At 37.7% G+C, this 26,867-nt stretch overlaps 4 protein-coding genes across 6 annotated transcripts; 2 read left to right on the forward strand and 2 right to left on the reverse strand.

Moving 5' to 3' along the window:
* Nucleotides 1-555: 555 nt before the first annotated feature.
* LOC121998181 (1-aminocyclopropane-1-carboxylate oxidase homolog 3-like) lies at nucleotides 556-3,698 on the forward strand. Its single transcript, XM_042552970.1, has 2 exons — nucleotides 556-1,420; nucleotides 3,280-3,698. The coding sequence occupies exons 1-2, from the start codon at nucleotides 593-595 to the stop codon at nucleotides 3,532-3,534; spliced, it is 1,083 nt and encodes a 360-aa protein (XP_042408904.1). The 5' UTR covers nucleotides 556-592; the 3' UTR covers nucleotides 3,535-3,698.
* A 4,670-nt stretch (nucleotides 3,699-8,368) lies between these two features.
* Nucleotides 8,369-12,470, forward strand: LOC121998182 (plasmodesmata-located protein 6-like). The gene is made up of 3 exons (XM_042552971.1): nucleotides 8,369-9,241; nucleotides 11,824-11,928; nucleotides 12,220-12,470. The coding sequence occupies exons 1-3, from the start codon at nucleotides 8,467-8,469 to the stop codon at nucleotides 12,228-12,230; spliced, it is 891 nt and encodes a 296-aa protein (XP_042408905.1). The 5' UTR covers nucleotides 8,369-8,466; the 3' UTR covers nucleotides 12,231-12,470.
* A 536-nt stretch (nucleotides 12,471-13,006) lies between these two features.
* On the reverse strand, nucleotides 13,007-21,170 carry LOC121998183 (mitogen-activated protein kinase kinase kinase 1-like). 3 transcript variants are annotated; one of them, XR_006116443.1, is made up of 10 exons: nucleotides 20,049-21,170; nucleotides 19,466-19,550; nucleotides 19,225-19,287; nucleotides 18,364-18,521; nucleotides 16,484-16,559; nucleotides 16,340-16,399; nucleotides 15,437-15,541; nucleotides 15,018-15,258; nucleotides 14,059-14,261; nucleotides 13,007-13,365 (listed from the first exon to the last, which is right to left on the reverse strand). XR_006116443.1 is itself a non-coding variant. In XM_042552972.1 (9 exons), the coding sequence occupies exons 1-8, from the start codon at nucleotides 21,107-21,109 to the stop codon at nucleotides 15,037-15,039; spliced, it is 1,830 nt and encodes a 609-aa protein (XP_042408906.1). In that variant the 5' UTR covers nucleotides 21,110-21,170; the 3' UTR covers nucleotides 13,513-14,261; nucleotides 15,018-15,036. The 3 variants fall into 3 exon arrangements, 1 of the variants encoding a protein (XP_042408906.1); XR_006116444.1 differs by lacking the exon at nucleotides 13,007-13,365 and adding an exon at nucleotides 13,513-13,844; XM_042552972.1 differs by lacking the exon at nucleotides 13,007-13,365 and having other exon boundaries at nucleotides 13,513-14,261.
* A 1,867-nt stretch (nucleotides 21,171-23,037) lies between these two features.
* Nucleotides 23,038-26,655, reverse strand: LOC121998184 (beta-1,3-galactosyltransferase 7-like). The gene is made up of 11 exons (XM_042552973.1): nucleotides 26,353-26,655; nucleotides 26,165-26,264; nucleotides 26,028-26,086; nucleotides 25,748-25,950; nucleotides 25,494-25,557; nucleotides 24,431-24,503; nucleotides 24,214-24,334; nucleotides 24,026-24,113; nucleotides 23,818-23,943; nucleotides 23,626-23,735; nucleotides 23,038-23,544 (listed from the first exon to the last, which is right to left on the reverse strand). Exons 1-11 carry the CDS (start codon nucleotides 26,469-26,471, stop codon nucleotides 23,396-23,398), a joined length of 1,212 nt encoding a protein of 403 aa, XP_042408907.1. The 5' UTR covers nucleotides 26,472-26,655; the 3' UTR covers nucleotides 23,038-23,395.
* Between the last annotated feature and the right edge of the window lie 212 nt (nucleotides 26,656-26,867).

The raw sequence follows: 26,867 nt of genomic DNA on the forward strand, positions 1-26,867 counted from the left end.
CTTTCCCGCTCTCTCCGTGATCGCAAAAGAAATTTTAGCTTGTCCAGTGTCAACTGTTACTGTGGAGCAGACGTTCAGTGCCGGCGGAAACATATTAGATGAACGACGATTAACTTTGTCTCCCGACTCATTGGAAGCTCAAGCATTACTGGACGATTGGACCAGAGCGGAGAAAAGAATCCAATGAATGCAACTTTCAGATGACGAAGTTGAAGATTTTGATACTGAAGGAACAAATACGATAGGAACAGGAAATGGTAGTGAGTGAAAATGTAAAAGAATAAAAATACAAAAAGATAAAAATATAAAAGAACTACGTGAGTTTTAATTCCCCTAAAGGGATACATATACAACTTAAATAAGTGCAAGCCCTTTTTTCAATAATTTTTAATTTTTAATTATTAATTTTTAACTTTTATTTTTTTTAACATAATAATATTAAACCGTGGCAAACTGTGAATCAAATTATGAACTGGCGGTTTCGAACCGTAAATTGTAATCATCTTAGACGATTAAGATTAAAGGTTATCTGTCTGGAACCGTCAACCAACGGTTCCGAACTGCCGAACCGTCGGTTTCAAACCAGAGCCCAATGGGGAGCCCCCAAAGCTTCGACCGCGCTGCGGCGCTCAAGGAGTTCGACGAGGCCAAGACCGGCGTCCGCGGCCTCGTTGAATCTGGGATCACCGCCGTGCCCGCCATCTTCTGCCACCCCATCCCCCGCCTCCGCCACTCCCCCTTGTCCTCCCCCATCCTCTCCGTCCCCATCATCGATCTCTCCGTCCCCCGATCCTCCGCCGTCGCCCTCGCCACCGCGGCCTCCCGCGAATTCGGCTTCTTCCAGGTCGTCAATCATGGAATCCCCCTCTCCCTCCTTAGTCGCACCCTCTCGGCCGTCCGATCCTTCCACGAGCTACCTCCTTCCGTCCGCTCCGCCTTCTACTCCCGCTCCACGAAAACTGGCGTCAACTACTCCTCAAACGTAGATCTTTACCGATCCACCGCCGCCAGCTGGCGAGATACCCTCCGGATGGTCATGGGGCCGACCCGGCCCGACCCGGAGCGGATCCCGCCGGTGTGCCGGGCGGAGCTGCTAGAGTGGGACGAGCACGTGGTGACGGTGGGGCGGGTGTTGATGGGGCTTTTGGCGGAGGGATTGGGGGTTGATGCGGGATCGCTAGAGGAGGCAACTTGCCTGGAGGGGAGAGTTATGGTGTGCCAGTACTACCCGCCTTGCCCGGAGCCAGAGATGACGACGGGAATTGCGGAGCACACAGACCCAGGTGTTCTCACTGTGCTGTTGCAGGATGACATCGGTGGGCTGCAGGTAAAGCGGGATTTGGAGGGAGGGGAGTCCGTGTGGGTGGATGTGCAGCCGGTTCCGGGGGCGCTCGTCATCAACGTCGGTGATCTCCTGCAGGTAAGCAGTCCTCTTATCAGCAGTAAGGCGCATGCAGACATAGATTCTAGCTTCAAGAAATTGCCGATCAAATAGAGATCTTGATGTCTGTTTGGATAAAATGAGCATTTTTATGAACTTCTTTGATTGTTGACAGATAAGACATGCTTGCTTAAATACACTTAGACAAGTTAATTGGGATGATTGATAAAGCAAAATTAGGGAGACGCAAACAACCAATGTCGATTTTGACAAACTATCCATGAAATTATTGCTTGCTTTGGGAGCATGAGAATCTGCAATGGCTGAGAGGTTTATATTTAGAGACTTGCTCTTTATCTACTTCAAGTCTCTTGTAACCCACTGTGATAGGGCAAACAAACCTACATGCTTATATTTTTTTTCCCCTGGAAAATTGGATTAAGAACTGGTGCATTTCGTGAAGATAAAGAATTTCATTACAACGCTGATCAAGCCCAGGTTATCTGATCTTTGCATAACTAAGTTTTCTCCGAAATAAGACTTTCTCAAGTAAAAAAGAGGTCCACTCTATAATTGTCTATGCAAAGAAAGACCTGAATTAGGCAGCTACATTATTATCAAAACAACTCAGTCCTTGGCACTAGGAATCATATGGGCAAACGATGACTCTGCAACAAATACAAGATTAACTACAATTTAGCACATATCAGTTGAATTGAGAAGCCTCATAGATATGGATTTGTTTAAATTTGCAGAGTTGGCTGTTCATTTTGTTTTCCTAATAAGTGAAGGACTAAAATAACTAGTCTTAATTTTTCTGGGGTATTTTTGTTTTGCTTCTTCCTGATTTATGTATCATTCGCTTCCATCTATGCATTGAGATTAGAGGGCTGAAACTGAATTTTCTGTTCCACTCTTGGTGCGAATACAGTTTTTTCAATCTTTGGTGTTCAGTTCCTCATATTGTAGAATGAGCATGATATAATGGCGTCGAAACTAATGGACTTCCATCTTTCTATTCACTGTCCATCTCGTTCAACTAGCCTTGTGGCCTGATTAACTTGCTTAATTCGCTTGACCCACCCCCACTTGATACCAGCTCTTCTGTCTACTTGCTTGCTTTATCCCGTTTGGTGGATCTAATCAATCCTCCACTGGGTCAGTTTGGCAAGATCTAGTCACTCAACTCATTCGAACGTGTAACCCAATCAAACCATCATCCAACACAATAAGTTTGTTCGACTTCATGTCCTGTCTGCTCACCTAGCCTACTCAACCAGCTAAGCCTATCTTGCTCGGCCGGCCAGTTCAGTGTGCCTAACTTGACCTACTTGATGGGATTCACCCAACTCAACAGGTCAAACAGGCCCATTTGACTCAAGTTCACAATATGTATTTGTTTGGAGAGTTGCGTGAGAATTTATATTATTAAAGAATGAAATAAATATGGAATTGTTTTCCTATATTAAGGAATTACTATTCCTTTTGTATATGGAATCACAGTTCCATGCTAACTGTTATTCCAAATTCAGTGACAACTTCTTTATTACAGGCGCTCTCTCCAATTTGAATATTATTAGTCAAATAGTCTTTGCATATTCAACCCTAAATAGTTGGTAGAAACGCAGTTTAATGATTGACAATGATGATGTCTTTTCTTCCCATTATTTTCAGGATTTGAACGCAGATTGTCTAACTCTTAAGCAGCTTCATTTTCACATCATTTTGAAATAGACATCTAGATATCTTAGAGTCTATTTCTGCCTCTAATTGCATGTTCAACCAAAATACATTATGTGCATTCCTCGTCTTCTTCCAGAACCTTTGTCCTTGCAATTTTAACCTTAATTACCCAAGTTTCTTATATATTTTTGTGTGTTTTTTTCTTTTTTGCACAGATCATGTCCAATGATGAATACAAGAGTGTGGAGCACAGGGTGTTAGCTAATTCAAATCAAGAACCCAGGGTCTCTATTGCAACCTTCTTCAAACCAGGAGATCGTGGGGACTCAAAATTTTATGGACCTTTACCTGAACTAATGTTGGCCGATAAGCCTCCTCACTATAGAAACTTCACCTTGGAAGAATTCATGGGGACCTTCTTCAGTAAACAACTGCTCAGTAGAAGATTGCCTAACCATTTCAAGTTATAGGCAGATTGTTGTAACTATTCAGATTGTATCAGCAAATAAATCACCTCAATGTAGAAACTTCACCATGTCATAGTTCACTGAGACCTTCTTCAGTGGCCAATTTCAAGTTATAGCCTGATATCTGTATGCTTATTGAATTCAGAAATAATGATTGCGATTGTTCAGATTGAGAATCCATTTGTAACTTTCTTCTTTCATTTTTCTGTTGCTTGAAAAAAGCTGCTAAAATTGATCCAGTTCTTCCTAGAAAATGACATATCACAAATGCAATTGATGAAAAAAAAAAAAGAAAGACATGCTGATGTTGCAAGCTATGGCTTGTGAAGTTGTGAATGACAGTTTGCAGAACCTTCTCTATTTCTGCCGTGAGTTTTTATTTTATTATTTTACCAATATATATGGAATCCTAAATAAGTTGTGGTTGCTTTTCTTGCAGGTCGACATCAAACAATGAAGTTGATCGATGTTGGAGGGCATTCATTGTCAATCTTTTTCATTCACTGGGCATCCAAAGTCCTGCTTAATATTCTCTAAGGTCATAGCTCTCTTTTACTATATCTGTCATGGTTAGGACCCAACAGATAAAAAATTACTCCTTCCAAGCCAATTAATTAGGCTTGGACGATAATGTTGGTAAAGTCATCTGAGTTCATTCAGTGGTCTGTGCTACTTGATCTATCTCAGTTTTGGCTGAAATAGGGTTGGTTCTTGGCAGGAGGACCCAAGATTGTGGTTTTGGTTTGGTCCGAGATGCAAGCGAACTTGACTTGGCTGACAGGGCTGGCGTTTAAATGTAATGGAGGGGTCCGAGGACCATAGAGCCTCTAAAAGCTCTTGCTCGAGATCTAATTTAATTGACAGGAAATTAGCTTCGATATGAAAGTGTGTTGCTCAATCGCGATGCGGTGCCATTAGGTTAGAGTTGGTTGATAAGCCATGGATATGCTGGTGTCTACACTGTCTCTTTGGATTGTACACCTGAAGTTCATCTAATGGTCTCGAACGCTTCTAAAATCATTGCAGAAAAGAGTTCTTCACAATTGTATATATATTTCAAAGACAGGATTCAAGCTCATAAAAAGGAAGAAGGATTAGTGAAAGATTGACAGTCAGAGATGTGGTGTCTTGTGCTGAAGGCTTACGTGGAACTGAAGACAAAGTGCAATAACTAATGCGAAGCCAAGTTGAGTGAGACACTTCTTCAACCTATCTCTTTCTTTTTGCTGGGTAGATGTGTCTCCTTCTAAAGCCTTTATGAAACAGGAGTACATGAAACAATGGATGATATGTGGCTTGTGCCACTGCCACTTGCTGAAAGAGATGCCAAGGCAATGGCTAGGGAGACTAATCAAGTAAAGATATCAGCTTTTCTTTATGGGGAGCAATTGATTTATCCCAACATTTTATGCAAATGTTTTAAAAAGAAGAGAATAAAATAGAATAGTAAAATATTCAAATATATACTTGAGCATGGTTTGAAGTTTCCGTTTTCTTCGTCTGATAATGTCATGTTCAACGTCTCATTTTGTGTTCTGTTGACTATTTGAGGGGTAGCCTCAATGGAGAAGAATCTTGGAAAGTTTGACAAATGAGGAAGGAGGATGCACTTTTTTAGCAGTCCTATTCTTCCTTGTATATGGTTGAATAATTGAGTAACTTGCATTATGTGTTGACTTGTGTTGTGTTTACTAGGAAGGATGATATATTGGTGTAATTTGTATTAACGGTCTAATTTAAGATTGGATGAATGATAAGTGAGTTAAATTAAGTGTTGTCGTAGTTTAACCTTGTTATTGAGTGTGTAGGGTTGACTAAACTCTAATTAGGATGTTTGATTCATAATTGGTTGAAGACTTGATGTGTGATTCTGGTAAATTGGGATGTTCAATTCCCGATAGATTGAAGTCTAAATGTGAGATTCTGGCAAGGGTTGGGATGTGCAATTCCCGATTGGAGAAAACTGGATGTACAATTTCGGTAGGTCGGGATGTGTGATTCCCAATTGGAGAAAACCGAATGTGCGATTTTGTAGCTCGAGATGCTTGATTCCCAAAGTCCGGATGTTTGATTTCAGAAGGTATCTCTACACCTAGTAAGTGGAGGTGAGTCACTGGAGGTGAGTGACTAAGTGAGGATGCGTCCCTATTCGGAGGTACAGTAGACGTCGGTTTAATTTAGGTCTATTTCGGAAATTTAAATTGTGATCTTCACTAGAACTGGTATCAAGGAGATAGAATCTAATTATTACTCATTATTATTACTGTACTAACAATTGTCATGCAGATGATTGGACTAACACTTTTTAAAGGGCAAAAGGAGCACAAAAAGTCTCATATGAACAGTGTGTGAGACGCCTTTAAACATTGGAAGACGTCTTCGCACTCTTCATGGAGCACACCTTCGGTACTATAGAAGGCGCCTTACGCAGGATAAAATTCAGACCTCGTCGCAGATAAGGAGCGGATGGTTCAGAATCAAATTTCTCATATTGGAGGCTCCTTCAAGGTTATGGAAGGCGTCTTCTATTCTCAATAAAAGGATATTTCGCCCAAGGTTTCAACATCAACTTTCATACTAGCTTCTACGCGCCCAATTGAGTTTTTGACTGCTCCAGCTTACTGTTGTTGCTCTACTATGACTCTACTACATCCGACTGTTGCCAAGAAATTGCTCAAATATCGAGCTCGAGCCGATCGACTACAAACAAGTATTTAGTAAAAAGTTAATTACTATATTTACTTTTCTACAAATAGAGAAATGTAGCGTGTTACACTCTTCAACCTTCCTTTTATTCGATTACTCTTCTGACGAATTTAAAAAAAGATTTAGTAGATTACCCGTCGATAAATTTATGGAACTTGAGTCTTAAGTAGGAATCACCCAAAACTATGAACACTAAAACTTAATCGTATTTTTTTGTTATTTCTTTACCTCACTTTTTTACTTATTTTTTTACTGTACACTTTAAGAGCATTCAAAAGATGGAGAACATGATATTCTAATTTCTAATCTGACATGTCACCACATGAGTTTTTTAAAACCTACTAAACATGTGACATGTCATTGTTGCATTATAGTTGTTAATTTCTTCTCTAATTTAGGTCGTATTTGTAAATGTATACACATGCGTGGAGTGGTTGAGGCATGACATATAACATTTCCTTTTTCTAATTATTTATTAAATTATCATCAAGTTGGTGGATTTTTATAAAATTATGTTGTCCTCATAATTGCCACACTTCACAAAGAGAAAACTATCACATTAGCAATTTTATTTAGTTTGTGAGAAAGTTCATGCATTCATTTGTTGTGATGCATGATTGCTTGGGTTAGTTGACTTCATGAATGAGATCATTGGTTTATCCATAATTAGCTGGTTAATTATCTATTGTTTAATCGCACAAGGTTACGATTATCTATAATAATCCATGAATATGGATAAATTATGAATTAGTTATGACAGATAATTGTTGACATCAAGTTGAATGCGGTCATTGTTAACCTATAATTAGGTGATTAATTTATCTATAATTCTTCATTATCTAATAATTACTATTTTTGTCCCATGCATATTTTTTTAATTTTAAAAATATATAATGATTTAAAATTTTAAAATTGGATTGAGACACAATTAATAGAACAATTAGTTCAACACGTAATTAACACAGATAAAATGATCTAGCTAAATATATTAAACAGGTGACACATGTTAACTTATTTACTAATAAATTATCTTTTAAAAACTTTTAAAAAATTTATTCTATATAATATAATTAACGTTTAGCTTTCTCAAAATCTCCCAATACTCCTAAATTTTTCATCTTTTCCATGAAAATGTTCTCTATCCAAAACTAAAATATTTATTTTACTTTTCAAAATTGTCATCTAAATTACTCATTTATTTATCAAGAAAAATTGTTTTGACAATAAAGTAAATATCTCAATGGACATTAATCAAAATTTAAAATATTTTAAAGCAACTAATAAATATTGAGAGGCATTTTGAAAATTATGAATGATATTTTTTAAATTTGTTTTTACGTGTTTAGATTGCGACCTTCAAAATATTGACACAAAAAAAATTGCTTAGCAATTCACTAACCTCCACTTGCATTATACAAATATGATATTACTTATCATAGTGACACTCTTTGAGATGGTAACTTTGTGGCATTAAATCACACATTAATAAATTGATTTATCAGTCGAATTATTCAATCATTTGGATTAAAAAGTTTAAAATAAAGTATAATTTCAAATGTTTTCCATTTTTAAAACGTTATATAAGAGATATTTTTGTGCCGCGTACTTTAAAATGATAAATCAGAGTATTGAAAAAAAATCAAATTTTAAAATGATAATACAATATATATATATATATATAAAATATATTAGTCATATACTTGTAAGGACATATATAGAATTTTGCCAACAAAGAAATATTCCTTAACCTCTTCCATTCTCTTCTTATTGTCAGAGAATATTCACCGGTAACCATTTTTTCTCTTTTGCCCCTTAAGATCAATATTTGTAAATATTATATTTTTGGTGAGGCATTTTTGATAATTTACGAGTTATATTTGTAAAGGAGATAAAATGAGCTATCAAAGTGAAATATTTCTCGCCTCCACAAATCTGCACCTTGTGATAGTTAAGACTGAATTATTTTGATAAAATGTAGGGGCAAAGTGAAATGTTCTGCTGAATACCGGGCCACCGGCTTCTTCTTCCTTCAACAAAAGCATTGCCTTTTGGTAATTCGAAAATCATGAGGGTAATTTTGAAAAAAGAAGTGAAAAGTTCTCTGATATAAACACACTGGCCATGGAGCAACTTCTTCCTCTCCCTTCAACGAAAAAGCAACACTTGTTGCCTCTCTCTCTCTCTCTCTCTCTCTCTGAGTAATTTCCACAAACACGTCAGGAGCTCGAAATGAACAACCTCTTCTTCTTCCTCCTCTTAGCCGCCTCCATCGAATCTCCGACGGCGGCCGACGGCTCCGCCAATGCCTACATCTACGCCGGTTGCTCCGAGAGCCGCTACGCCCCCGGATCCCCCTCCCAGATCAACGTAGACTCTCTCCTCTCCTCCCTCGTCTCCGCCTCCTCCTCCACTCCTTACTCTAACCTCACATCCACCGCCGCCTCCGCCTCCTTCCCTTCCTTCGGCCTCTTCCAGTGCCGCGGCGACCTCCAGCCCTCCAATTGCGCCGATTGCGTCCGATCGGCTGTCTCCAGTATTTCCTCTCTCTGCCCCTTCGCTGCCGGCGCCGCCGTCCAGCTCGACGGCTGCTTCCTCCGCTACGGTAACGATTCCTTCGTCGGGGAGCCCGACACCAGCGTCCTCTACAAGAAGTGCGGCGCCTCTGGGGGAGGCGGGTACGGACCCGACCAGATCGGTATCCGAGACGCAGCTCTTTCCGCCCTGACCGGCGGCGGAGGCAACGGCGGAGCCGGCGGGTACAGGGTCGGCGCCGCCGGGTATGTCCAGGCGGTGGCGCAGTGCGTTGGCGACCAGAGCGCGAGCGAGTGCGACGACTGCGTGGCGGCGGCGGTAGGGCAGGTCAGGGCCGCCTGCGGGTACGCCGTCTCCGGCGACGCCTACCTTGGCAAGTGCTATGCTCGGTTCTGGTACACCGGCAACGGAGCCTATAACGACGACGCGGACCACCACCACGACGACCCGGATCACCACCACGACGATGACGGTAAGCTCTTCTCTCAGCTCAGCGGCGGTGGCCGTACAATCGACTCGCATCGTTTTAGAATTTCAAATTTTATTATTTCTCTGTTTTCATTTTAATTGCAGAGTAAAATTAAATTTTACCCCATATTTTACTTTTAACTCATGATTCACATTAACAACTTTCTTAATTTATAATTCATACTTATTTAATTTATCAAGCATCAATATATCGACTTAATATGATTATACGTGGAGTTATTGTGACATTATCGAAGTATCTACTAATAAAGTGACTAGAATTTACTAAAATTATAGAAATTTCAATAGTACTACAATCCATGAAGATCTTTTTCTTGTTCTTGTTGTTAAAATATAGTAACAATTTACAAAATAAAATTTGGAAGAAAAAAAAATCCCCTGAAGTTCACCTTCTATTTTTTTTTTCAAAATTTAAAATTGTCAAAATACCATTTAAAAAATTAAACTTTTATTATTTAATTTTCTAATTATTAATACTTTGAAATTATTTACTTAAATAATCACGTGTCATGTTATTTTTTTAAAAAATAAAGTAATAATGTGAATGTGCAGTTTAGCGATAGTAAAGGGTATTTTAATGAATTTAAAATTTTTTAGGGTATTTTGAAAAGAAGGTAGGCTAAACTTTTGTCATTCGTATTATTATATACTTGCTTCCTCCTGTGGCGCTTTATTATATATATGATGCTGTGATGAATTCTGACCTCAAGTTTGGTTGGATGATGAGTATGTTATTGGAAGCATTATCTTGGTTCATGATTTTCCTTTTCAATTTTACATTTTGAGTATATGATTGGATATGTTTAGTTGAGTTATCAATTCATTTAGTCATCCATCATTTCTTATATATATCAAGTTTAAAATAATTCATGAGATAATTTATCAGTACCAAGTTTCCTTGATACAAAGGACTAACTAGTTGGTTACCTAAAAGAAAAAAGAACTAGTTGGGATTTGGTAGTTCAACAGTTCTGTAGCATTTGAATTTACTCCTAAATTTTCTGTCATAAGATAAAGTTTGAGTAGTCAGTTTCTTCTTTGGTGCAGCACTAATCCAGACAATTCTAGTTGGAAACTTAAGTAGTCACTGAACTTATCCTAAATGCTAATAACTCTATTCATTGCCCTCCTTAATTTCTATCCAAAACCTTCTTTTATTCAGTTATAAAATTTATTGCATAGTTAAAGACCTTTCTTTTGGTCATAAATGCCTATCTTTTCCAAAGCAGCGTAGCTCATAGGTTGCTAAGTTGCTTGAGCCTTTATGACAAGTCCACATATAATTGAAGGCCATTTAATGGGTTACAATTGTAATTATTCCGATTTCCTAATTTCAAAGTTCACAAATTGCAATTTTCACCATGATTAAAGCCACCTTGCTCTTCCTTTTCTTGAAGTTTAGTCATATATACTTGAAGACCGTTGAAGGAATTACAGTTGCAGTCTTTACTTTACTGGTTTCTTGACTTTAAAGTCTTAAATTGCATTTTTTTTTCCGACGCTATTAGACTCATCTTGGTCTTCCATTTGTTACTGTCCTAGTCAAGAACAGTTTTCCTGGTTCCATGATTTCAAAGTTCATTGTTTGCATTATGTTAATGCTCTAGCCAAGAACAGTTGTTGGACTACAAGTTTACAAGAAGCTTCTCCACATGAAGAAAACAATTTATTATGATTTCTTTCTATTCTGAGAGGATATCATAAACCTTTTTTGCCTTTTTCATTTTGGTATTCATTATGTGAAATTAAGACATCTTCACATTTCAAATCATATAGCAAAACTACTCCAGTTTTGTAAAACTGATCCTTTAGACTGTCTTTTTATTGGTCTAGTCATTTTCTTTGGACCCTCTAAAAATTAGTCAATTCCTATAGTTTTGTGATAAGTTAGTCGATCAAATCAGTTTTTGTTGATTGTTTTACACATCCCATCCGCCAACCAATCTAAAGCAGAGAGATTCAGTCCAAGTTGTCGAACTTTACTTAGCCTGAAATAAAGGCTTAGCTATATTTCTTCTATGAATTCAAGGACTATGACAAATGGCTTATTCTACTAATTATAGTGGGTCCAAAGTATTGGACAATTAGGTTAAATGTCTTCAAACCTTGCATATTCAAAGACCCTTGGAGTGTGACATTGTTTGCTCCCCTCGATTTCCGTTTAGATTAGCTTTTTCTAAAAGGATCATAATCTTGTTCCTATGTGATAGGACAGCTAAAGGCGTAGAAAAAACATTGAAAAGGACAAAAGTGCTGACTCATAAATTTCTTTCCTCCAATGATTTGCTTTTGTATTAGATAAATGTCCCATCATTGTGCCAGTTGAAAACTGGTCCAACACTTTAGAACTGGGGATCAATTACTAGGTTTTAGTTTTCTTGATCATAGAGTACCATTTTGAATGTGAAGTATTTTTTATTTGACTTTTATGTGAAAGTCCTCTAGATCTAATTTGTTTGCTACTGTACTAAACAATTGTAGAATGAGACTGGATTATCATTAAGTGTTCTTCTAATTTTTTTTTCTATTTTTCACACTTTCTTCTTTGTTTTCTCCAATTACTAGATGATGATGAAACTGGGAAAACAGCAGCAATTGTGATTGGTCTCATAGCAGGTGTTGCTCTCCTTATCATGTTTCTCACCTTCCTCAGAAAAGCTGGAAACTATGGTCTGCTCTCTATCCCCCTCTTCAATCTTTCTTTTATTTTGGAAAAAAAAAAGAAGAAAAAAAATCATTATTTTGCTTTTTTAAAATTTTACCTCCTGTTGAATTATCAAAATAGCTTTTAAATTCTTTAACTATTAATATGATTATTTTGATGGAAATTAATCATTTGGCCCTTTTAAAACCCTTTTTAAAGAAGAAGATAGACTTGATAATTGAAATGAAATTTTCATTTTTATTTTATACCAAAATACCATGCACTTCAACTTAAAGTTGTTCTTGAATAATTTGCAGGAAAAGATTGATTAAAGATGTGGTGGCCTAGGTTTACTTTCTTTCGGCTTTTTTATGAGATAGTTCATTTTGTGACAAATTGCTAAAAGATTAGAGTGGCTAAGGAGTTGGCAGAAGTGGGGAAGAGGAATCATGAACCTAGAGTTGACAAAATGGGAGAAATTATGGAGAAAGGCCATGTACAAATTAATTCAATAAACTATCCACACTGTGACTTCATCTTTCTAATAAAATTATTATTATTATTATTATTTTGAGAAAAAAGATTATTGATTATTTGATTGGTGACACGGAGTGGGTGGTGGGTGAGTTTAATTGATTGTTTAAGGTGTGCTACTTGTAAGCTAGCGAATTTAAAATCTTAAAGGAATCATAGTTGTTTTAGAAAGCCAACCAACTGTGAGGAGAAGACCATGTATAAATTATTGTCCGCGTTGTAACTTTATGAGGGTCAGTCCTTCCTCCAAATGGGACTTGGAATTACAAGATACTGGATTTCTGGATCATTTAGTAACTACTTTTCAATTTATTCGACTGATAAAAATTTTTTATGAGGCCGGACTGATAACCCAGACTCAACGTTTTAATTTTTTTTTTTTTATCACGGTCAGTCCTGATACAGGCCCGGGCCGCCGGACTTGCTTTTATATATATATATAAATAATAATATAAAAACAAAAGCAGACAAAAATCGTAAAAAAAAAAAAAAAAAAAAAAAAAAAAAAAAAAAAAAAGTTGGAATGAGTGCATGCCTAGTTCGGTCGGGTATAGCTCAAAAATGACGCGATTTATTTGTTTGTAGACTCTGTCGGTAGAGCGAGATGACCTGAACATTAACTAAGAATTGAATCTCATTCGGCCATATTTTCATAGCAGAGTAGCTATTCTTGCACTTGCATTCGGCCACATCTCTTATGAACATAAGCAAGTTTGAAAAAAGTAATTGTGCTCGACCGAGCACTTTTACCAGTTGCCAGGCTCAGTTAAAGCCCTGGTTGCAAGTTCCCATTATCTTCAGCTTCGCGTTTCATCAACTTTCACGATCTCAGACCTTTTTAGTCGATTTGTCCGCACCATTTGCCTTTTCAATGGGATTACGATAGATGCCCTCATGGTACCTGAGTTCTTGAGATTAGAGAATCTCTCCTGTAAGAAATATTGCATTCCAAAAGCTCATCAAATATAAAAGTTTGAAGGAGAAATTTCAATCTAAGAATCATTTTAAAAACACATGACATGCAGGCAACCCGCTACGTAGTGTACATAAAACAAGCAAGAGCATTCCTACTTCCATAAGGAAAAAATATATATATATAATTAGAAATCGTAAAAGAAAACATATCAAATATAGCAATCAATATATAAGTCTAAAGACACTCCAATTTCTAGTAACTCTTGGGCAACCCTTCTGAAGAAATTTGAAAGCGTCTCTCTTCTAGCTGCTGCTACTGTTGAACATCTATGCTTGAGATGACATCCTCTGATTAGGATCTATGTTAATGCAGTCTTAAGCACAGCCAAAGGTTAAGGGCTAGGATGACTCTGCGCTAAGACTCACTGCTCATTCGTCAACAGGGATTCAAATTCAGCACTGCTCATTGACACTGATATTCAAGTGGAGGAAGCTGTGGCACAAAACGCAAATCAATTCCAGACCTGGAAGTTTGCTGTCTTTGTAGTCTAGTTAACGCACTCCAAAGTTCTAAACATAATCAAAGGTCTCAAGGATGACACTTCACCTATGACACACTGCTCGACAGGGATTCAGCACTTGCTCATTCTCATTGATATGCGAGTGGAAGAAGTAACTGTGGCACAAAACAAAGGTTGGTTCCTGACCTGGAAGGTTGCAGTGAGTTGGGGATGAGCCACGATTTTTGCAGTTTTTCCTAGAGGTTTGTCCAGCACATGGAAGAACGCACATTGACCATGGCCCTTGCATGTTAAGATCAGTTGATTGGTTTATGATTCAGCCACGCATGCAAAAGTTGAGGTGAGGCAAGACGATTGTCTGAATGAGGTAGCACCAAACACATGCTCTCCTACGATATTGAAAAGCAATCAATCAATGATCATAAGTAGGGAAGATAAGTTTGAAACTTCAGGCATCACAATATATGCAAAATGCATCAGGAATCAGTTCAATCAAAATGATCCAACTTTGAGAAATGAGCTTGTTTGAAGCAAGAAAACGATGGTGTTGGAATTCCAATTCAAAATCTATTTGCTTAAAATGATAACAAATCCGTAAAATTATAATTCTATCAACTAGAAAATTTTGATATTTTGACATTCTATATCCACCCAGTTTGATTTTGAAATACAACAACAATCCAGAGAGTTTGTTTGGAGCAAGGAAAAAATATGGAAAGGGCATTCTGATTTTGATAAGTTCAATTTAAATAGAAAAAATAGTAATTAGAATTCAAGTAAATAAAAAAATTGAGATTTACAACAATATCCCTTGCACTTTGTTATAGTACCTGCATGCAACTATCTAATTGAGTACTTTATATGTGATAGACTAACACCAATTAAATTGGTAGTTTGAAACCTTAGTTAAGTAATACATGAGAAAGTTACAACTTACAAACCCATTTCTTAGATAGAAAGCTTTTATATTTCCTCTTTCTCAGTGAAGTATTCTATGAAATTCCAAGTATTGTTTCTCAAGATATATAATTGGCATTTAAGTTATATGGACAAGCTTTTTAAAGATCCCCTAGCCAAGTTTAACTGCAACAACTTTCTTGCTTCTATTTGGCAAAAATCAAAAGTCTGCTTTTAAAATGATTTACCTTCCATGGCAATTCATAATCATTGTAGCCTGGATCCTGCTGTCATCGGTGAAAATTGTCTAGAACCAGTAGAATCTCGACGTGATTGTTTGACAAATGGATGTTTCAAAAGTTGAGCAGCGGTGGGCCGATCATCAGGATTAAATCTTAAGCACTTTTTGATGAAATCACGAGCCTCTTCAGACAATGAATTAGGAATAACTGGTAGTTCGCCGCGACCAATCTTATAAAAAGCTTCTATCTGTAGTCACAGTTACCAGAAAAAGAAAAGAAGAATCAGAACATCCAACACTCAACTTAAAATATAAGTTTGTTCTAACTGATTTGTGTGAACCATCATGGATTCTAACATGAGCAAAACTCTTGCTTGAAGTAAATTGACTAGAAACAATATAAAATTAAACATATGGATCGCTCACCCATTCTATGTTAGGATAAGGTGGTCGACGAGTCAACATCTCTAAAACGGTGCAGCCCAGGCTCCATATATCAGCTGAAGGTCCATATGGCTTGGTCTTCACAACCTGTTATAGAAAAATGAAAAGATATGATAAAAATCTCCCTTGGATTACAAATGTAAATATGGAGCTTCTGACAATCAAAAGAACATACATAATCATATCTCTCGCATCAACAATGGTCCAGCAATAATAGACATATCAAGGAGAAATTCAACATATAAGAAATTTGAAGCCATTTTTAAAATTACTAATGCAAGAAAGAAGTAAAATAACAATCTTAATTCATAAATTGAAGTTCATTGGGTTGTTGAAGCCAATCTCATGGACCATACTTATACACGAGATAAAAATATGCATGTGTCTATTGAAAATTGATTGGCTGACTACTCGCCAAAGAAAGTGCATTTAGAAAATCAATCTAGTTGAAGTCTAATTCGTCTAATAACAAGATTATATTCTTCTTCATCTAACTAACTAGGTCATACATGAAGATGCATAGGCCCGTCTTAGTAGGATGATTTTAAATATTCTTTGTGATACCAAATCCACCACAAAAGATATTGCTTTTTAATAATGCTCATAAATACATCAAGTGAAAACTATAAGATAAGCTTCAGTAATTCTGAAACACATCTTCAATTCATTATTCCATGCATAAAGTTGCAGATTGAAGCTGGATATTTCATGGTAAAGCCAAAGGGAAATTAAAATGAGTTTAACTGTTAACTACATATACACAAACATATTCAAATTCATCAGTAAATCATAGAATGTTCTTGAACTAATGGCAATATTGCCAAATTGTCACTTCCAAACTGAGGAAATAGTTAAATTATGCTGCACAAAAGGATAGTATGATACCTCTGGAGCCATCCAATACACAGTTCCTTTGCAAGATTTTGCCCAGTTGAACTTAGATATCTGAAGGTTCAACAACATTATTAGAATAATGAAAAAATTGTCCTTCATACTCATCAGCTGTGAAGATCAAGAAAAGAGAAATACCTCTTTTGCCAAGCCAAAATCAGCAAGCTTCACTGATCCACTTGCATCAACCAAAATATTTGCACATTTAATATCTCTGAGAATAAGAAAAGGATATAATTCTACCTGATTACCCATAGATACATACAAAACCAGAGACTTTAGAATCATCAAATGTAATTAAGAAGTCCACCTTCTTTAGATGCAAAGTAGGAGAAATTCATGAGTCATGGAAAATTTTCTGATTAATACCTTCATTATTGTAGAGGCTCTCTAAACACACAATGTTTTTTTGTATATCATAGATGGTAGAGACATCAATGGAGAAACCTAATAAATGAATTTCTCCAGAATGTTATATGATTCCCAAGCAAATACAGGAACCAAGGACAAAGAAGTGCTAGTTAAGGGTGGCAATTTCTAACCCGACACGAAAACACGACCCAAACCGAACACGAAAAAATCAAGTTAGGGTCAGGTCTGATTGGGTTTAGGTCGGGTTCAGGTCGACCTGATTGACACGATTAATAAACGAGTCGGCTTCGGGTCAACCTAAAATGACCCGATTACAACTCACGAACCAATTTGTAAATATTTTCGGGTCGGGTTCGGGTCAAATTTTGATTCAGTTTTAATAAAATGGGTCTTTTCGGATAGGATTAGGGTTGAGTTCAGGTTAAGATGAACATGTTTTTATAAATGGGTCATTCCGGGTCGGGTCGAATTTGGGTTGGATTCGGGTTGTGGGTCATTTCAAGTCCGGTTCCGGTCAAATACAGATAAATGAGTCGGATTTGGGTCGAACAATTTAACTCGAAATATTAATCAAGTCGAGTTCGGGTTTTGATGTTCCAACCCGTCAACCCGCTGACCCAAACCCGCCAACCCGAACCCGACCCAAATTGCCACTCCTGGTGCCAGTACCCTATTCATAGATATCCATACTCAGAAATTTTATCAACTTCAAAGCTTGCAGTTTATAATGAGTGAGATCTCAAGTAATATCCATACTTATGATGGAGGTGTCAGCATGTAGCAAAGCTAACTTTGGTCTATTTTGCTACAAGCTATATATGTTTTGGATAAAGTTTCGAATAGATCTACTTTTCTCATTTGCATAATTAACTTTCCATTTTTATAGGAGTCTCAAAGTTATTATCTTCAACCATTTTTTAGGATGTGGTAATTAGTTCAGAATAATTGAATTAGGGCAGACCTTAGGGTTGACTGCAATCTGGAAGTGTTAAGGTAGCTTACGTCTCACAAAACTTGAAGAATAAATCAAGGTGGCAAATCATGTCTCCTTTCTCTTGGCTGGTTAGCCTCTTCTCCCCCGATTGGACCTTTATCTACAGATTATTCTTTCTTTCAGTTTCACGTCATATAACTTCTTTTTCCACATTTCTTTTTTTTTAATTTTATTGTCTCTTAGTAAACACTTTTATGATAGAATTATTAATTATATAATACAATGAAACTAACAATCTTCTGGATTCATCTGAAAGAGCTACACATTCACATTCCTACAATGAAGGTCTATCTTTTTTTTTAAATCTTGATTTTAGATCTAAAATGTTTTGCTCCTACAAGGTTTCACCATCAAATTTCAATGTTTTTCTGCTCATCTACTTCCAAATAACTATACATCAAAATAGCTATGGTCTTGTAGTAGCTCTATTAAGATTATGATTCCAGTGTCATTGACAAGAACCAACTTTTATTGTCTAACAACTCAAGCATATCCTAGTTAACATGACAAATTTCATGGTAAAACAGTATCAAGAAGACCCATGTGACGGACCAATCTATTGATAAATCCAATCAGTGATGAAATTTGTTAGTAATTGAATCATTTTCAGGCCTCAAATAAAAAACTGTTGCATCTATACATTCAGATTCACCTGTGCACCACGTCTTGATTATGCAGATAATTTAGTCCTTCCAAAATTTGTTGGGTGTAAGCGGACACTTGAGAGTGATGCAAATGATACTTTTGATAAATTGACACCAAAGATCCTTGAGTAGCAAGTTCAAGAAAGATGAACAATTTTGAACCATCCTGCAAAATTAGCACATGTAATTTTTTTATATAGAAAATCACTATATTCCAAAGAAGAACAACAATAAAAATTTGAAATTATATTGATTAACCAAAATGTAAACAAGAATATACATAGATGTCAAAAACTCTAAATCATGTTTTCTTTGTCATTGTTGGAGTATATAAAAATTATTGCATGTAAAATGGTACAAAATTTAAAAGCATTTTCATTATGATAAAGCTATAGAATGTACTATTTATAGCCTGGCATCATTCCAAGCTAATCTCAGTCATTTGTTGTTCCCTAGCATTGTATGTCATGTCATCCATCCAAGGTTGACATCTATTAAGCCTTTAACAATTCATGAAATGTTATCTGCTGATGCAACAAAGTAGCATCTAGTAACTAAAAATTGAAGTGAAACAAGGTATCATAATATCTCATATTAACATATGGTTGAAGATGGGGAGAACAGTTGAGGTGGATTTTATCCACTGAGCATATTGAGGACAAGCATAATAACTGGTGAAACATGAAGTGGTATCTTGTGCTGGAGGAGGAGAATCTTCACAAGGATACCACATTCATTGCAACTAAGTAGTTCAATAGCTTATCTTGTTCCATGTAATGATCATGGAGATCTCTGAAAAATGTATTGATATGGGAGGAATGCAGATGAATCCACAATATCATAAACAAAAGTCATGACAGTTTATTTACCTTGTCTGTTCCATAAAACTGAATTAGATTCTGGTGTGTAAAACGGCTCAAGAGTGCAATCTCCTGAAGGCAAAGCAAGAGGTTTAGATCAGCAATTATTGGGTGCTACTGAGTAAAAAACTCAACTCTTATGAACTCAGGAGTTAGGAAAACTAGTAAAATTTGTTTGGTTAAAGTAGAAAATACATAATGAACTCCACATAAATCACAGATGGATAATGTCAAGAGGTGGTATATTCACCTGCTCCATCTGAAATATGCGTTGTTTGGCATCGTTTCCTTGGTCAAGCAAGGAGACTTCTTTGACAGCAAGGAAAAATCCATCACTGAAAAGATGAAATAAACAGGAAAATGGAATTAGATTAGCTATATAGCATAGTAAATCTAGAAGATGATGCTATGAAAAATTTTATGGCATCACATGCAGTGGAAAACACAACCATTTGTCAAATGAAGGAAACAAAGTGGAATTCCTATTCATAAGTTATGTAGTTTGAATGTGTTATTCATGACATTTACACAAGAAAAACATGTCAACTAGAGCATATCAAAGCAAAATATGAAGAATGGGCCACCAACAATTTCAGAAAATGCATTGTGATCACTGAATATGATGCTACCAGCTCAAGAAAAATGTATTCTGACTGTGTGAAGCTATGAAAGCTACAAAATCATGTCCAACCATAATTAAAAGCAAGAAGATACCTTTTTTCTGCCACGATTGAAAGCTACTTATCAAGTAATGGAAGAAAAACAGATGACATGTAAATGGATAGGGAGCTATGATCTATATTGTTTGTGCAATAGCAAGAATAGGTACTTACTCACTGATAGCCTTAAATACAGTCCCAAACGAGCCACTTCCAAGATATTCGACTCTCTCCCAAAACAACATATTCCTCCTCAACATTGCGCTGGGTGTTACTATCACCTCTGCTGATGAAGAGTTGGCAGGATTCCCCGACGAAGGGTCGCCAGGACTCTCCCATGTCAATTCAGTAAGCTCACTGTCCGTTTCCCGCAGCCCGTCGTGGCTTGATTCTACATCAGAAGCTCCCCTCCCAGTGTACTTCCCGTCCTCGCTCACCTGATCCTCATCAGATTCTGACGGTCTCCTCTCCTCATCACCCAGTCCGGAGGTAGGACGTTCTTCATCCCCATCGGGAACAAAATACTCCACAAAGGAGCTGCGGTCGTCGCCGCGAGGTAGAGAGATCGGAGGCGGAGGGCTGAGACTCAATTCGGCCATCCAATTCGGCAGCATAATATTCGAAAGATCAACCGCTCGCCTAACCCTCTCACCTCCTCTACTAAGATCAAGAGGAGGTACAGGTACGCTGTTCACGGGCTCCTTAACCCTCCGTTCGGTCAACACCGTGGGAGGAGATTGCGAGAAGGAATCGCGGGGAGGGGTAAAGACAAAGTCATCGGAGGACAAGCTAGGCGGAGACCGCGAGAAGGAATTGCGGGAAGTGGCAAAGAGGAAGTTGTCGGACGACGAGCGTTCCTTCCGCGCCTCCTCCCACACGGATGTCGGGATCCCGAAATCCTCCGGGTCGGAGAAGCCGAGATTGCGGCAGATGCGATCGAACTCGCCATCGAAACCCCGCATCCTCAGGTTGGGCAAGTCGCCGTACGGCGTGTGTGGGTCTACGTGGGGTGAGGTTCGCGGAGTCTCGACGTCGGCAGCAGCCTCATAGCCAACGTTCTTGAGGGCCTTGCTGCGGTCCAACCGCCGTCCGCTGCCGCTGCCGTGATGCGATCTTGAACTGCCGCGGTCCATTAGGTGCGGCGCTAGTCTTTGACTACGGCGATGGAGGAGGAGGAGAAGAAGAAGGAGGCGCGGCCACCATTCCAACGCCCGAAAATCGGACGTCGCCATCATTTTTAAACGACTGCTTTGGAGACTTTACGCGATCGCGTCCCAGATCGTCTTAACGCCGTCGGTCGTGTTCCGCATCACGAGCCGGGTAAATTGGTAAACGTACATGTAATTTAATCATTTTAATTAAAATATTTGAAAATGTTAAAAAACACACACACACGCAGAGAATATTTTAATATCACATCTACACGATTAAAAAAAAGGAAATATTTACACGCAACCCCAATCACAAATAAAATTTTACATATAGTCCTTAGTGAAAAAAAACTTTATCTTCATTCCTTAACTAAACATAATAAATATCAATTTATCTAATTATTCTTCTTATTTTTAGATATAGAAAATAAATATAATTTCTCTTAAATTCAATTAAAATTTAATATATTTTTTATTAAATTAAACATGACTCTTTTTCTACTTTAATTGGATAAAAAATATATTACATTCTCAATTCAATTGAATGAAAAATATATTATATTATCTTTAAATAGTTTTGAATTTAAAAAAAATTATATTAAGTGAGAAAATTTGTACTCAATATTACACTCTCTATCCGAACATAATGGATATCAATTTACCTAATTACCTCTTGATCCTGTCCGAATCGCCGAACCAAAAGATGCTGGGCACGTGGCGCACTCATAGTCGATGGTGTAGGTCTCCGTCGGGTCGCACGAATCTCCGGCGAACCTGCACAGAAGTCGGGCCGGGAAGGGGTTCCCGGCGGCGACCCTCCGACGCTCAAGTCAGGTAAGCGGACAGCAAAAGGTGGCTCCAAAGCTTGCAGAATGCGTACCTCCGGCGAAAGAAGAGGCTCTTTATATAGAGCGGTGAAAGAATTAATGCACGTCCACCGAGACGCATACGTGTCCGCAGCCCATACCTCGGTATGTACCTGTCAAGAGCTTACCTGACACCATACTGCTACAGTTCAATCACGTCTTCGATGGGACAACAGAACACCTTGTTGTCAGACTTAGAGTATGGCCTATCCATAGGACTTAACAGCTGTCAGAAGATGTTCCTATCCTTCACCCACCGCCCGGCCGGGACGTCCGGCCGGCCGGCCGGCCGGCGCGAAGAGCGTCGTCCGGACGGCCTTAATTCCCAGCGCCAGCCGGCCGGCGCGCCCATTATGTCCTGCCTTCTCTTAGGCCTTCCGTTCGGTCATTTACTACTTCATTGAGCGTCGGAACCCCGACCCCTGTCAGGGCGTCTTTCACTATCAGACGTGTACGGGCAGGCCGATCGGCCTGCCCTTTTGTCATGCGTCCGGTCGGCTCACCCTTCTTCGACGGACCACCTGGCCCTCTGACTTCCACGTGGCATTGACCCCTCGTTAGGGGGTCCCGGGCTCTTACCACCGGATCACCTCTCATATTTTTTAAGGTATAAAAAGTCCAAAAATAAATATAATTCCTCTTAAATTCAAAACATTTAACTAGAATCTAATATATTTTTTATCAAATTATACTCTTTTTCCATCTCAATTGAATGAAAAATATACTAAATTCTCTTTAAATAATGTTCAATTGGATGAAAAAATTTATACTCAATTTCATAAAAAAAAATATACTCAATTCTAATTTAAAGTATTGAATTTAAGAAAAATTATACTTTATTTTTTTAAACTTTTTATATAAAAAATACGAAGGATAATTAGATAATAATATTTACATGGATTTAAAGTGTTGAATTTAAGAAAAATTATACTTTATTTTTTTTTTACTTTTTATATAAAAAATACGAAGGATAATTAAAATAATTTTTTTATATAAAAAATATGAAGGATAATTAGATAATAATATTTACATAAGGTTTAGATAATAATATTTACATGAGGTTGAGGTAGTTGAAGTAAATGAAATTTTGAGAATGAAAATAAAATTTTTTGAAGATGGAGTCGGCATGCAGGGATTTTTATCTGATTTACTGAAAAAATAATCTATTTTCCCCTTAAAATTGTTCCTCAAAAAATATTTTACATAAACAAATTAAATTATTTTTTCGACAAACAAACAAACCATATCAGAACTATTTTGCATCATCCTCTTCGACTCTCACCCTACGAGTAGATTTTGATCAAGAATCCTCCAAAGGACACAAGTATCAGCAGTTTATCAAAAATGACAGTATGGAGGGAGTCAGGGAGAGATCAAATGGCGAGTGAATGGTTTTCATGAGGAAGCGTGATCTTCACTTCTGAATCAATTTCAAGTTTGTGTACGGTGCGACCTTTCTCCCTTTGTTTGATGTCAAAATGGTCAGACAAACAGAGATATCCCATTAGAACAAAGCACTCCACACTGCTCCATCTCCTTCACCGCACCGTTCATGGACATCCTTCATCTTCTCCACAGATTTGCATATACCACTGCAGCTCCAGTCAAATGATGCGATACAAACATTTCCTGCCTGGGCTTTCCACTCGCAATCTGAAAATTAGTAATTGAATATAAAAAACTATGAATTCTGGTGCAAAAGACTTGTGCCAAAGAAGAGAGTGCCTGATCGACCTGGTGGAGTTCCGCAGCACATACTCCTCTCGTCAATGTGTTCAACTTCCAGACCGATGAACCATGAACCAAGTGATACATCTTCATTGGCATACTTGTGCAGTATCGGCCTGACATCGACAATTTAATTTAATGAAGTGAATTATACGCAACTTATGGATAAGTAACTAGTAAGGCAATCCATATACTTACTGGTTGATTGAGATATACGTAGCTAGATCCTTTGAGATAGCGTAAATCTGCCCAGTTGCATGGCGGAAGTACTTGTTTCCTTCTTCTCCGAACTTCCAGTATTCGGGTTCATGGTACTTATCATTCCTGGAATTCATATATCACAATCTTTTGAGAACTTTGCTGATTGACAGTATTATGAGAGGAAAAAAGATGCAAAGAATATTACTTATCGGAAAGTACTGGCCCAGACTTCATACACCCTATGTAGCTTCTTGGTTTCGATCTATGTCGAGCAAGAGTCGTGGCTAGCATACCTGCATATGCATACCATACAAATCGTAATTCATATAACATTGTCTATGAATTCTATTCGAGGAAAACTTGAGATACATAATTGAGTACTATAATTTGCACCTAGATTGACATGAACATCATCATCCACCTTGACATAGAATTCAGCATCCCAAATTGCGACAGCAGTTGAAAAAAATATTTTTGTTTTCGCAGAAAGTTCATGGTAACCTTCAATATGATCCTGCAACAAAGATGCCATGAAGATTCAGACCCAGCATATAATCTGAAAGCACCATGGCAGTCAGAATATTTGAGATCCTGGAATGATATCCATTACCAGCCTAAGAAAGTCATTGTGCCGAGCTTCCTCTGAATCAATAGCCTTATCCAGAATGCTGTTAGAGGTAGCACTGTGCCAAAGACATGGATGTTTAGGCTTCCAATGATGGGTATTGAAACTGATTATTATCTGATATAGTGTAACTCACAATAAATGTCTTGAAACAAGAAAGTGGATACTGGAGATATAACACACAATATAAATTAGCGGTTCAAAATTAGCTTGTTAAGTACATCAGACAACATCATAGTGAGACTTCTCTTTGGACTTATTAACTAGTTCCTCATCCACCTTGGTCTATGAAAAAAAATCACTTCCACCACAATATCGATAGGCTTTCCTAACTATTTCATTGAAGCATATTGATAATAGTAGTACATTCTTTCAAATTCCAAGTTCAGTAACACCAAATGAATACACTATCGCATGTTTATTTGAAATATTTTCACGGATACCCGTAGCGGTGTTCACAACCATTGCTCTACTAAAAGTTTTAAGCTACTTGTATATAAAGAAATAGCTTATAATTCATTAAAATCTGCAGTAGTATGAACATAGTGAATTATAGTTGGTATATTGAGGTGACATGGTTTCTGATTAGTCACTGCATAGCACGCTTCAAGTAATGCAAGAATCATTAGAAGCAGAAAAAAAGTCTAGATGTAGAGTTGAAGAAAGAAACGTATCATCAGAAAATAAGAAAACAAGTTAAGCAGTAGATGACAACAAAACAAGGTTAATTGTTTCAAACTTTACATGGATTTAACACTTGGTCAAGAATACCTTGTGGATACAATTACGCTCAATAAGGAACTCAAGCAAAAAGTGCAGGGTAGAGCATTTATTACTAAATGAGAAGAGATCAGCTAAAAAAACAAATAGATACAAGTGGGACTCACATTATACCGGAAAGCTGAATCTAAAAATATGCATCTGTATGGCAAAAGAGGTTCAACAGAGCTTCTTGGAAAATGATTAAAATCAAGTGCACAGGATTCATGAGACCATAAAGGCGAAGAAAAATATCAGCAAGAATCAAGAAGAGGGTTCTTTTACTTACCTATGGCCGATTGTGAACCGAATGACAATTCCCTTTTCTTGCTCTAACTGTTGAAGCTTTTCACCTAATTAATGGAAAAAAAAACAGAGATAGGGAGAAGATACTTAATAGAATGTATGAATAAATCAGTAAAAGATGGTTCACATACTATCAATACAGCGACAGCTCCAAAAATATTCATTTAGAAAATAAGCAATCACCAAATTCAGTAAAGATGTTATCTTTGTAGAAAGAATCACTATTATCTAATCTACCTTGAGGCATCCATGTCGCTCTCACCGAATCCCTTCTCTTCCTGCTACTGAACGCCGTATTTATCCCGATCACCACAAAAGCCTTCTTTCTTTGTTCACTGGAAGCGTCTGCTGATGGCGAGCCATCTGTGCCGATCAATTCCCTTGAGCTCCTCTTGGCAGCCAACTCCATTTGAAGCGTGGATATCGCCTTGTCTAAAGATCTGGCACACAATGCGCCCTACAAACTTTAGCTCTTTTCCTCACAATACAAAAAACTTCAAAAATATATCCTACGCACTGAATTGCCTCATGTGTTCTGCTAACTTCGCCCATTACATCCTTATCTTCTGTATGCTTCTGCAACCAAGTATATGTTTTTAATCACCCAAATGCCAAATCCAACAATTTGAGAGCAAATAAGGAAGCAAAACGGACCCTTTTGGTGGTACAATCTTCAGAGATGATTTGGAGCTCCTGTTCCTGCCTTCGCCTACTCGAGATGATCTGGTTGTTTGCATCCGGAAATGCCCAAAACCTAATCGCAACCAAATCCCCAATTCCATTCCAATCAAAATAAGACCTTTAACACGAAAAATGAAAAAAGAGTACAACTCGAGTCTGACTTGTCCGTGAGAAGCATTCCGAGAGCGAAGCTACACAAGCAGAGAACTATCATCCATCGCCGCGACATTCTGCGATCGCAACTGACGCCGCCGCCGCCGCCGCCGCCGCGCCCCCGCATCTCAGCTTCTTAGCGCAATCTTCTCGAGCTCAAAGAACCAGAATTGATCAAACAAACCCTCTCAGTTGGTATCCTACCGATCGATTTCAAGCAGATGTTGGCGGAGGAATCAGGGAACGGGATCGGGTGGGAGTTTGTCGTGGCTTGGTTGCATTGATGTCAATCGATCTCAAGCGTTTCCAAAGCTTAAGTAAATGAAACTCATGTCGGTTCATGGTCCAGACGATGAATTATTTTTCCTTACAAGCAATGAACCCAGATATCTACCTTCTAGGGAATTCGTTTTGATATTGGGAGATCAACCAATAACAAATTAGGTACAGTTCGTGGATTTTAGCAGTGTATGCAAATCATCATGTAAATACCTTCTTGGGTGTGCTTTACGTTTATACTAAT

Source organism: Zingiber officinale, chromosome 6A, assembly GCF_018446385.1.
Source record: "Zingiber officinale cultivar Zhangliang chromosome 6A, Zo_v1.1, whole genome shotgun sequence".
Classification (NCBI taxonomy): Eukaryota; Viridiplantae; Streptophyta; class Magnoliopsida; order Zingiberales; family Zingiberaceae; genus Zingiber; species Zingiber officinale.